The 13233-nt window shown below is 35.5% G+C and overlaps 1 protein-coding gene across 1 annotated transcript in view; it reads left to right on the plus strand.

The window, feature by feature from the left end:
• The first annotated feature begins 3141 nt into the window (after window positions 1-3141).
• Window positions 3142-13233, plus strand: part of anxa4 (annexin A4) — a 14565-nt gene continuing 4473 nt past the window's right edge. Inside the window, exons 1-11 of the mRNA XM_015056878.1 lie at window positions 3142-3285; window positions 4433-4481; window positions 5652-5739; window positions 7687-7781; window positions 8544-8657; window positions 9658-9748; window positions 10060-10139; window positions 11308-11364; window positions 11461-11554; window positions 11791-11886; window positions 12893-12951. Coding sequence (XP_014912364.1) covers window positions 4473-4481; window positions 5652-5739; window positions 7687-7781; window positions 8544-8657; window positions 9658-9748; window positions 10060-10139; window positions 11308-11364; window positions 11461-11554; window positions 11791-11886; window positions 12893-12951 — 783 coding nt within the window. The 5' untranslated portion in view covers window positions 3142-3285; window positions 4433-4472. The remainder of the gene's footprint in view (window positions 3286-4432; window positions 4482-5651; window positions 5740-7686; window positions 7782-8543; window positions 8658-9657; window positions 9749-10059; window positions 10140-11307; window positions 11365-11460; window positions 11555-11790; window positions 11887-12892; window positions 12952-13233) is intronic.

A 13233-nucleotide genomic window follows, 5' to 3' on the forward strand; every position in this document is an offset into this window, starting at 1 on the left:
ACATAAATATACATCAGCCTGCATGCTTGTTGTAAATATTAGTTTAATATCTTTTATAGCAAAACATTAGATTTGGGAAAGTGTTTCTTCTGCCTAAATGTCAAAACATTTTTAGATATTAAATGAAATATTCTGATCAGCTAGTCAGTACACAAAAAAGCCTTTGTGCAAAATACATTTCCACTTTTATTTGAGTAAAAATATTGTAGTAGTTGCATATTCTTCATACTTTGCTGACTATTTATTTAATTAATTTGTCTGTCAATGAGAAAGATGCTGACCAATTTTGGAGTCCAATTCATAAGATGACAATAAATACTATTCTGTTGTAATCATAACTACTATGCTTTTCATCTGTGAAACTCTCAGCTGTTTCAATACTATCTCTGTTGAGATAGAGATAGCATCTTGCACACCATATGCAATACCATATGCAAGGTATGCAAATCTTGCAAGGTATGTAAATCTTGCAAGGTATGTAAATCTTGCATATCTTGCAAGGTATGTTTCCCAAAAAAAAAAAGAAAAAAAAATCACTTTTCAACCCATCATCCAAAAAAGGAAAGAGTGTGGCACAACTCTGAATTTACCAGGAAATGGTTTTTCATCTAAGTTGAAAAACCAGATAAATAGAGCATTGTTCAGATAAGTGGCCAAGAGGCCAATTGTACTTGTGAAAAAGATTTACAAAGCCACAGCTTGGATGCATAAATCTGTCAACAGGGCAATTAAGTGAGCACTAAGCAAATCTGACCTTTCTGTTCTGGGACTGCTGAATCTGTGGAGATTAGTGTGCAATAATGGATTCTTTATAAAATTAAGAAAATTACAAACAATCCTGAGAATCTTTTTTATGAAACTGTTATGCAACAACAGAGTCAGAGGCTTCTTCAGATGCGTTGTAAAACAGACTGCCACAAGAGATTCTTCCTGCCCAGTCATCAGCATCTACAGCAACTTTAGAAACATTGTATAATATTACAATAACTTTTAGAGTAATGACATATTTATTTTACTTGAACTGGATTGCAGATGTGCAACCGTATTAGCTGCAAGTTTTCAGAAATACCTTTCTGGAACTTGCAGAAAGGTATTTCTACATGTCATTGACTCAGGAAGAGGACTGCAAATCCAAGCTACAACTTCAGAATTAAATTCAGAAAAATTTTGAACCAAAATTTTTTTTTTTTTTTTTTAACTATTTACTATGTTTTGTCAGTCTAAAATCCCCACCAAAATACTTTTTTTTTGTTTAAACATGACAATTGGAAAAATATTGAGAACACTTTTACTTAGACACAATATCAAATGGAACAGGAATTCACTCACATTTAACTTTACAGTTAGCAGGCTTCACATCCCAAACTAACCATTACATCTGTGTCATAGCTGCTCTAGTTACATATTTTACATGCTGGTTGGTCTTATTTTGGTCATTGTAAACCTCATTCAATCTATTCTGTGTCATTTTAAGGACATTTTGTGTCATGTAGTCCTTGCTTTGAGTTTCATGTTGGTCAGGTTGCTGCCAGGTCACATTTGGGAATTACTGAGTCTCATTCTTGGTTTAGTGTAATCGATTTTTCTCTGGTGTAATGTACATCCTTATTACATTTATATACCATGGAGTGCTTTCGAGCTTTCATCCTTAGCAACTTATAAGTGAGTATGACAATAAAGGAGGCGTATATTGGGAAATGGAAGTCTTGGCAAAGACATTGCAACATTTAGAGTGAGGAAACTGGGCATAAATCCCATTTTCCAACAGCTGAATGACAGCTTTATGGTATTGCAAAAATGTTTTGTGGTTTCTTATTTTATATTTGTCTTTTTTTTCTATTTTGGGGAAAGTTCTTTGTTTAGCTTCCCCCCACATGTTTTACCCCTTGTCTGTAGCTCCAGTGGGGTGTGAACTCTTCAGTGTTATGTTCATCTGTTGACTTTATCGTCTGTGCAGTAATACCTCTAAAGAATTCTTAGTGCTATCAGTATTGCAACAAAATTACAGGAATATTATACTGAAGGTAATTTTATTCAAATGTTCACAATAAATTTAATTATTTAATTGGAAATATAAGCTTTGTCCCTGTGCAAAAATAATTGCTGGACTGACCCCTTTAATTGGAAACTCTTGTAAAGAGGTGTAAAAAGCCTTGAAAATTAAGCAATATTTATTTTGCAGCGTTAAATTGAGAAGATTGTTGCAACTAAACATAGCAAACTTGGACAAAAACAAAAAACCTGCAAAAAGCTTGAAAAGAGGTCCGTGGCCACGAGGGGGCGATAGGTGAGGCTCAGAAAGCTGGTGGAAGGTGGAAGGAAAAAATGCAACTTCAAAAAAAAAAAAAAGTGACCAATACATTTTTTTGATCAAAGATTTTTAATTGTATTCTATTATTTATCAAAATATGTGACCTGTTTGTCAATCATTAGCTGAAAATTATTAAAATGTTATTTGCCATGCTCTATTGTCTTCCAGACACATCAGTGAAGCTGCTTTGCTCCTCTAGCTACTTTAGCAACCTCAAAATGAGCCAGAAAAGACCGAAGAACCTGTCCAGTGTGGAGGACTTCTGGAAAAACCCTAAGAAATCATGGGCAACTAAAATAAGGAAGTATATGCAGCTAAAAGCTAAAGTGTAATAATTTTGAGTAGTGAATAAAAGTGAAACAGAAAACTCTTAAAGATGATATTTCTGTACATATTTTTGGGTCAGCAAAAGGGATCCAACGAGATATTGATGGGGTTCTGCTAATTTAATATTTAAAAATAACGTAATTGGACTAAAAACAAGTTATGCGAAAACTATGTCAAAGACTTAACTGATGAAATAAGATAATTACAAACAACAAATTCAGGCAGAAGCAAGACTTTGCATTTTTGTTAGAAAAAAAAAGGTTATTCTTTATTGGGGGAAGTTACTCGAGTCAAGGCGTTGTGTCCAAAATTTTAGAGTGGAGTTTTATCTTTTTTTTTTCAAAGAGTTACTTAAGTATTTATACCTAGTTGCTACATATCACCATGAAACCCCAACAAAATCCATCGAAGTTTGTATTTTTTGAACGACAAAATAACTGGTTGAGGCTATTTGGAACGCAACAGCGCCCCTGGAGTCACAGCAAGTAAACACAATTGGATGAATGCGCGCGAGCTGTGGCGTACACGCGTAAATAGCGTTTGAAGTGGGTGGTCCGTAAACAGAGCTGTAGTTAAAAGCTACGGTGTTCTGCTGTTGTCTCTCTACCTTCTTGTTGGGCTTCAGGAAGAAAGCACTCTTAGACCAGGTGAGACGAAACTCAAGAGTTCTTCGGGTTCCGCTTTGTAACTCTGTAAGTTTTTCTCAGGCAACCGCTTTTCCCTGTGCAGGGTGTGCCCAGGGACGTCAAAGCCAAGTTATCGTTGTCTTCTTCCTCGTGTAGTTTCGGTACCGTTTTGTATTAAAATGTACAGTTTAAAGGCTCTACAAAAGATGATACATTATTACACAAATGCTGCGATTATGAATAGATTTCAAATGCAGTCATAACTTTGTTGTTCAGTTCCGCTCGATTATTCTACGTGTCACTATTGTTCAATTTCTTCATTTAATGTCTTTAAGTCCTGACAATCCGGTTTCTAATAGCTTTCCAAGAACCGACGCTATAGACATTCACGTGATTAGTTGAAACAGAAATGTAAGTTTTATTTTTTCGCTAAGCTACATTTACCATATACATGTAGCTTACATGTAGCTATTTTAGTGTAATCAAATTCATGTTTGCATGAATTTGAATACACAACTTGATCTGAAGGTTTTCCTGCAGGATAATTGTCTATTATGTTCCAGATGCAGAATAAACTTTGGGATGGCTTGCAGTTGACGCATGCTGAGTGTAAAAATGTCTTGTGATCACATGCAGAATATTTTCACAACAAACCACTCTGTTAAGCTGTTTCCTGAATTCAGACCACAGTGTCTGTCATGTAAATGTCTCCATAAAATATTACGATATAGTCTGATCATTTTTTTTGTACAATAAGCTTTTAATCACAGACAAAATTGTTGTTAGTTTACACACAGCAGACTGATGAATCGCAGTGCTACAGTTTAATTTCATATTAAATTTTATAATATGTAATGGAAATGACTTCCCATTATGTCTCTTCTTAACGGAGTAATTACAGGTGTGTCCATACAAACAAACACTTTGTGGGATTGTGCAACACCAGCACTGAGATGGGAAACGAGAGCTCATGGCCTATGAGTGTGATGGAAACCCTCGTGAAGATAATAAACCAAATTAAATATTTATCAAAGGTTAACAAGGGAAGCCTTCAAACCTGGCACCATCTTATTTCCTCCTTGGATTGTTTGCTCTTACTTTGTTATAATCTCTTTCATGCGCTGTGTGCTGCTTATTTTTATTTATTTGTATTTTTTTTTAATTTCAGCTCTTCAGACCTCCAGACCAGATACAGCATCATTAAAAAAATGGCAGCAGTAAGTGTGTTCTTTGAAAGCTGCTTTTCCTAAGAATAGTAACCACCAATGGTATTTGCATGTATTTGCAAGATCATAAGGTTTAAACATTAGACCTAATGTCTAAAGTTAGTTGTGCTATACCATTATTTCTGCAGCTTGTAGAATGAGTACATTTCTGTCTTTGAGTTTAAAATGGAGATCGGCCTAAAATGTGGCAAATACTGTGGTTATGTTTATCATTGTACAGAAGTTGCGACACTTTAAACTGCTAAAGATGTCTAGTGAAACTTTAGTCTCTTCTTGTCTTGAGACAGGAATAGAAAGAGATGGTACTGATCTTATTTTTAAAAACCGATTTTATTGTGTGGTCACAATTTCCTAACACATAACTTAGCTCAAAGTTGAAGAATTTAGAAATAATCCTGTACTTCTCCCCAAAAAATAATCCACCTGCATGATGCTGACTCCACCATTTTTAAGAGTTGGAACAGTGTTCGTGAATTTCAATGCCTCGTTTAGTTTCCTCCAAACGTGAATGGTTGGGTAACGATATTTTTGCTCTGAATTAGGATGTGCTTTTTCACTATTACATTAAAGATTTGCAGCAAACCGGGCATTTATCTCAGCAATTCTTTATGGGAAACGTTTGATAAACAAATAAAATCTGACAAATCCTAAAGGAAATATTTAATTTACAAGTGAAATGGAAATCTCAATTTTTTTTCAAACTTGAAATAGTGTCAGAAATGGACCGAGTGGCTGTAATCTTTTATTTCTCTTTGACCGGCTGATTGCTGATCAGCTGGTCAAAATCGAATCCGACAATTGTTTTCCTATTTATGAAGTGGATTAATTAAAGGCTCTACCTATTTTTGTTCGATATATGCGTCAAACAGCACCGTCTACTTTGACGCCCGCACCACAAACTTTTTTTCTGTTGTCTTTATAGTCCTTAGCAGCAAATCAGAATCGGTAAAAATCACAGACACACGTGAAAAAGAAACAAGAAAAACAAAGTAAAAAAATGTCAGTAGTTGTAATACACTTACATGCATTTATGATGTATTTAAGCAACTATAAAAATGAGTGTATTTTAGAATTGATTACATGTAGATAAACTTTGAACTCTTTGTTTGCTTTAATTTGTTAGCATTCTTAACCGGTTATAAATGTGTAATCAATGAGCAGATTGGAAACCGTGGAACTGTGACCGAGGCGGCTGGTTTTGATGCTGCAGCCGATGCCCAGAAGCTGAGAGGAGCCATGAAGGGAACTGGTGAGTGGCCCACAGCAACACTTTCATTCATGATCCAGCCTTTCCTATCTCTGATTTCATGGAGGACTCCATGGAAAGAAAAAAAAAGTCTGCTCCTCCCAAGCTCTAGAGGAAATTTTAGTGTTGCTGAGCACTTGTTTTGTAATCACAGCTGTTCATTTTAGACTTTCAACATTTTTTTCCCACTTTATCCTGTTGTTTTTGCTTTATTCTACACTATGGAGACAAAATAAATCCCTGACTTTGCTCAGCATGCAAATTGCAGTAGTAATCTGATCTCAGTGTAGGTTGCAATGGTCTGAATTGATACAGTGAGAACTGTGTGACAAACCTTCATACCAACTTTTGCTCTGCATGAGATCTCTGAAAAGGAATGTGGATGATGTTAGGAGTTTACTAGGCTAATCAGATCCTCCTGACTCCAGTTTGCTGCTTTTTGCTTACAAACGGTTTCTATGGTAACCCAAACAAGCAGCTGTGTGTCAGGATTATATACAGGGCTGTTGGAGGGATCTCCTTTAGACACTTAAAAAGTAGAGTTTCAAATAAAGTGTTGTGAAAAAGTTTTTGTGCCTCCACAGATTTAATCTGTTTTTCCTTTAAAAAAAAAAAAAAAACATGTAAATGCTTCAAATCACAAAACTAATTTTATCTGACAAAAAAAAGGAAGTGTAAATGTGAATTGCATATTTCAAATGGTTTTCTTTACTAAGGGAAAAAATAGTTATCAAAACCAACTTCACTTATGTGAAAATATAATTGTTCCCTTGCTAAATCATAAATGAACTGGGATTAACCACGTTTTGGAGGGTCCGTTTCTCTATCCAGACCTGTATAATCAAGAACTCATATAAGTAGGACCTGTCTGACAACATGAAGTAGATCTCCAAAAGAAACACAACTTGTACCAACAGATGAGAAATGAAGTCATAAACTTTCATCAGTCCAGAAAAAAAAAGCTTAAGAGAACATGGAACAGTCTAAACCTTCTCTGAAGATCCTGGCCTACCAATATTATCCAAATAGTTCATCGATGACTCACCCACACTGTCACAAACGAATCATAAACTATGTGTAAATCACTGAAGGCCTTATTTCCTGAAGTTAATGTCAGTGTTATAGTTTTAACATTATATAAGAGGTTGGGAAAATTTCCCAACCTCTTACCACTGTTGACCAAAAACAACCAAAAGGGCATTTTCAAATGTGCCAATAAGGATCCCAATAAATCCTAAAACCCTTTGGAATATGTCCTACAAGTTGACAAGACAGAAGCAGAACATTTTGAAAGGGCGTCCATCTCAGGAAAAGCGCATCATACTGACAGTAAAATATGTCAGTGGTGATGGGAAGATCTGGACTTCCTTTGTTGCTTCAGCAGCTGAACGGCTTTTCATTATTAATAAAACCATTAATTCAATTCTATGAGAAAATCCCAAAGGAAAATGTCCGACCGTAAGGTTGACCATATGTTTACCTGCACAAGTTATTCAGTGATCCAATGATCCAAATTCAAAACCAGCATTTCCACCTCTTATTGGCTCAAAAATAGAAAATGAAAGTTAGTCAAAGTCTGGATTTAGGTCTGATTTGCCTCTCTTTCTTGAAAACCCTCCAGTGTGCCTGAATTAACATACTTCTGCAAAGAAGAGCGGGCCAAAAATGTTTCCACCGAGAGTTAAAAGGCAGATAAACAGTTATTATGAAAGCAATATTTAGATTTAGAAGGAATAACTTTTTCACATAGGGCCAGATACATTTTGATAATTTATTCCCATTATAAATGAAATAATCAGAAAAATAACCCAGCATTTGGTATTTACTCAGGTTATCTAGTTAAAAAAATGTTTGATGTGTAAAATATAGTGTGACAAAAAACAGAGAAACTCTGAAAGGGTCCAAGTAGTTGTACACAAGGTGTGTACTGTGCTCTGATGTGGCTTTCAGGGACGGATGAGGCGGCCATCATCGACGTCCTGGCGCACCGTACGATTGCCCAGAGACAGCGCATCAAGGAGGCCTACAAACAAACTGTGGGGAAGGTGAGAGCAAACACAATCTTCGTCTGACTGGAAGCAGAATTATTATCTTGAACAAACATTATTTTAAGCAGATGGAGAAGCGACAGCTTGACGACCTCAAAATGATGGACAGCACCCGAAATGACCCCTACAGCAAACAGTGCACATGTGCTGTATCTATTGTTTCAGTGTGTGCTCTTATCATGTTCTGTTTAGGTGTGATACAGGCATGGATAAAGTCCAAGTTAATCACTGACCAGAAAGCAGAAATAAATTGGAAATGACCATCTATAAACACAGCTTTGGACAGGGGGAGCCTTGTAGTCGGCCGGAAAGGGGAACGCTCCCTCCTGTAATAAACATTCACTAAAACCAAACAAGGAATGCTGCCAACTGTCTGCTTCTCTGTTTCGTTATTAATGAGGATCAATATATAAACCGAGGGGGAAGTTTTGGGGTTGACACGGTGAGATAAAGACGATCCCTTCACATGGTGTCCAGTAAGAGGTTGAATAAAGTTTTCTGAGAATTCATTGAGGGAACTGCAGGAAAAGCAAAGACTGAGCCCAGCAGAAAGAGTGAGTCATGCTGGAGACACCCACATGTGGTCAGCTGTGCGACACGGCTGCACTGTTCACAGAATGTTTCCAAAAACCACACCCTTTGGTGGGGGAGCTCAGAGATGATGGATATCTGGTCTCTAGAAGATAAATCTTACTCTTAATGAATTTATGATAGAACTGGAAAATGACTCAATATTATTCCCTTTGTTCGTCCTGTTAGGAGCTGGCTGATGATCTGTCGTCAGAGCTGAGCGGGAACTTCAAGAGCGTTGTTCTGGGTCTGCTGATGTTGGCGCCCGTCTACGATGCCTATGAGCTGAGAAATGCAATGAAGGTCAGAATTACTCAATTAACATTTTTGTGATGATTTTATGGTCATATAGTGTGTTGTATCCACACTTTTTAGGCACCTTTTCAGCACTTTGCTTCAAAGTATGATGAGTATAAATAATGAATACAAAATTACAGGAGCCATTGGTTGGTATTTTGTATGTTTTCTTGGTCATTCCTGTTATGTCTAAGATTCTAGACACAATAATTGAGTAAAACATACAGAGTGCCACCTGGAAGTTTGTAGTTTGATTGTTTTAATGTTTCCATGTCTGTATAGGTTTATTTTCTACACTTATATTTTCATTCCTTTATTTTAATTATGCAAATCTGACTTTCTGAGAAAAAAAGGAATTTAAATGATCTACATTAACTTTATAATGAACAAATTAATGAAACGTATAACTTTTTGTGAAATGACAGAATCACTAAGAAATTATAACTTTTAAAGAGATATATTTGTAAAACAACTAAATTTTACAAAATATTATAGATTTGAACTGATCTTAGTTTGTCAAAAGGCCAAAAAAAAACAAAAACAAAAAAAAAGAATAGACAGGAAATAGCCGTTGGCCCCTTTTGATCATCATCTCAGTGTTGTTCCTGATTAGTGGGGGGAAAACGGAAGATGAATTGCATCAAGGCAAACATTCTGCACTCAAACAGAAACTTCTAAAAAGTTGAGGCAGGAAGAGTAAGGAACTATGAAAGCTGATCTCTGTCATTCTTGATTTACATTCTTATTCACTAGATGATAGTTAATGCTCGAGGACGTCCTCTTTCAGTTTCATTAGTTGAAACTTGTCATTCTCAGCAGGTGAACTTGTTACTCCAGTTTCTCTGTCACTTGCTACAAATCTTTCTACCTTCATGTAGAGAGAAAAAGGCCTTTTAGAAATCAGATTGATACTTTCTCACAGGGAGTAGCAAAATACCTTTAAAGTTATACTTTGAGCTCATTTCCATTGAGTTAAGTAACAAAATAGTAATTTTCTGCTTCTCAGGGGGCTGGAACAGAGGAGGCCTGCCTCACTGATATTCTGGCTTCAAGAAGCAATAATGAAATTAAAACCATCAACGAGGTCTATAAGAGAGGTAACTTTGTCACTTCTCATTCTTACATTAAGTTACTGTATCTCTGTCGTTTCCTGAGCCTATATATGACATACGATATTGCACAGCGGCCTCTAAAGGCCCATTATCAGAAAGCAGTGGAAGCTGTAAATTATTCATGCTCTCTGTCTGGGAGCTCATTGTTTTCACCTTTGCTTTTATGTTTTTGGTGTTTATCTCACCATATGGAGTTAAATATAACATGTTTTAACGGCTGTTTCAAAAATAAAACAGCCTGTAGGTAATAATTTACATAATTTGTTCCTTTTTTTGTTGTTTTTTCTTTACTGTAGAATATGGGAAGACCCTTGAGGACGCCGTGTCTGGGGACACCTCTGGGATGTTTAAAAGGGTTTTGGTCTCTTTGCTCACGGTAAGCAAACATCAGTCTCCCAGTTTGCTCCAATAATATTCATTTAATCTGTGGTGTTATGAAACATTCTTCATAATTACTGGCAACCCTGATAAAGAGGTGTCAAAAAGTCTTAAAATAAATGGTTGTTATGGAGACTTGGAAACCCTGAGAGACCAATCTCGCTTTGAAAACGTTTCTCTCCTCCTCACTATGAGGTCAAAAGGTGAACTTGGCTCCTGATACAGCCTTGTTTGTTCCGGTTCCAGTTGTTTCGACATTTTAAATTATGACACCAACCACAAATGTTTGCATATCTATGCAAGTAACTATTTTCTTGCAAACATTTCCTTTCTGGTGAGCATTGGCACACGTCTTCTTGTTTTAAATTGCACTGAATGGCATTAAAATTTGATAAATGAATCCACAAATCTTTGAAAAGACGTCAAACTGTCATTGCTATTGAAGGGGACAACAGAAAGTATGAAACCTAGCACAACTGCTTTATAATAAATAACCAGATTCAAAACATGACAGGAAAGTTGTTGTATTATCGTTCATATTCTAACAAAATAATCATAAATTCTGCCACATATTTGCATATACATATCTATATCTTTTGCCTTTTTAATTAATGGCTATAGGGAATAAGAGTGGAAAGGATTTCTGATCCTATTTATATCTCAATAAACAAAAACCCAAAGGAATATTGAAATGGAAAAGTTCAGAAGTCAAAATTCTGAGCTTTTTACCCCTCCTTGTCTACGAGGGGTAAAAACTAAGAGTGTTTAACAGTGTTTTTCATTGTGAGATTATATTAATGCAACAAAAAATGATATATTTTAATGATATTTATTAAAGATTTCTGCATTGTTTTCCCCAGAGGTGCTAGTAATTATCAGAGGTGTTTTAAGTTAAAGATCAAGAAGATATTTTACATTAATATTGTCGTTTCAGTCACTGCTTCATTTAATGATGGAGCAGCAGCTGAAAGTTGTTTTAAAACAATTTATTTAGGCATTCACTTGATTATATAAACAAAACCGAGGGAACTTGTATTTTTATTTGCAAGTTATTAATAAAAAAAACATTGATTAGCATCTTTCTTACCAATGTTTTACTGCAGAAAGAGAAAAATTGATTATCTGTGTGTATTTGCTTATTTTGTATGGATTTTTTTGGATTGCAGGCTGGACGAGATGAAGGCGATAAAGTGGACGACGCCCTGGCCGTTCAAGATGCAAAGGTTAATACCTTCATATTAAATAAAACTCTCAATACAAAACTTATTTAAATCCCATATAAATTCCTTTTTTTTTTTTTTTTACTTCTGGGTTTATAGGACATTTATGAGGCTGGAGAGGCTCGTTGGGGCACAGATGAGGTGAAATTCCTCACAGTGCTGTGCGTTAGGAACAGAAACCATCTGCTGAGAGGTATTCCTGCCAGAATAAGAACTGCAGTTATTTTTTTTTTAATTATTATTATTATTATTATATAACAAAACTGGCTTTGGAAAAAGCTTGTGAAGGTTTTACTGACCTCTTGTGGCAGGTTTATGAGCAAACGTTAAGTCTAATAATTTCTCTTAGTCCATAAATTGGTGTCTGAACAGCTCATAATGATTAGCATCCCACTCCATAAATCCTTATCATATTGTTTTCTGCTCCAGTGTTTCAGGAATATCAGAAGATTTCTGGAAAAGACATTGAGGCTAGCATCAAGAGTGAGATGTCTGGCTCCTTGGAGGACGTCTTTCTTGCCATAGGTCAGGTTCTTCACTCACATGTTTCATCACACTGGCATATATTCACTGCTACATTAGTTTATTACAGTATAATTCTGCTTACGCAAGTGAAACACATTATATACTGCAGATTAGTTGCAGACGGACTCATGTTTCCATGCCTTTATTCCCGTTAACTAGTTAACAGAATGAATGCACATCATTTTAGATGGTAATATTACATCAGAAAGAAATGTGGACTTAATGAAAAGTATTATTAATGCCCGCATAAGATGTCGTTTCAAATGGTCCATTTAATCTAACAGAGTCTCATCAGAAGGCATATTCAGATTGAAAATGAGAGCATTCTTTATAGCTTAGCCTTCTGTGAAAAGTGCAAAACCTTGAATTCCTTTTCAAATACAAACAAATTTGATTGAATGAAAGAAAGAAAGAGTAAGGTAACATATTGAATGCTTAAGTAGGATTTTTTTTCCCACTTACAATAAAACAAAGCTTTTATAATTAATTCCAGAGTAAGCGTAATCTTGTATGGTTGTTTATTTCAGTTCTGATCATCAGAAGCAGGTACATAAAACGAGTTAGTGGTTAGTTAGTTTGTGAAGTGACTCCTGTGGAGATAACAGGTTTTACTGTTACACATATTTATACATCATTCAGACTTCATGATGCCTTCACAGATGTGAAAGGTGCTCATGTACTAATGAACCCTTCTACATATGCTGGCTTTCATCTGTGCGTTCGTAATGAACTCAGTGAATCTTCCCAAAAGCTGCACGATTTCCATAAAACATTTCACATTTTGGTTCGTCAGATCATGAGAGCAAGTTTTCTCACTTCTTCATCTGAAGATGAAATGAATTCCAATCACTTTTGGTTATCAGTTTAACTTTTGGTTATCAGTTTAAAATCATGTCACTTTAATTTACACAGAATTATTAGTGATGTTTGCCTTTGATGTTTTGCAGTTGTAGTTTGACATGTTTGTGTGATAAACACTAAAATTAACTTTTTTTTCTGATTGCAGTGAAATGCATTAAGAATAAACCAGCATTTTTTGCTGAACGGCTATACAAGTCAATGAAGGTAATTATACAGCATCTTTCAAAAGTGTTCATATTGCTTAAGCTATTTCACATTTGTCATGTTACATCCACAGGCCGTGATGAGGCCTTTAAGAGTTTTCGTGACACATAAATTAGTCCATAATTGGAAAGTAGAAAAAAAACGATACATGGTTGTCTTTTTTCTTTTTTTTTTTAATAAATAGAAATCTGAAAAGCTTGGTTTTTAGTTGTTTTCAGACTCCCTTAACCTTAATTCACCTACAGAAAATCCAGGATAAGCAATTGCCTTCAGAGAAGATAT

The sequence above is a fragment of the Poecilia latipinna genome, unplaced genomic scaffold, assembly GCF_001443285.1.
Source record: "Poecilia latipinna isolate Pla-1442-1.1 unplaced genomic scaffold, P_latipinna-1.0 Scaffold1414, whole genome shotgun sequence".
Classification (NCBI taxonomy): Eukaryota; Metazoa; Chordata; class Actinopteri; order Cyprinodontiformes; family Poeciliidae; genus Poecilia; species Poecilia latipinna.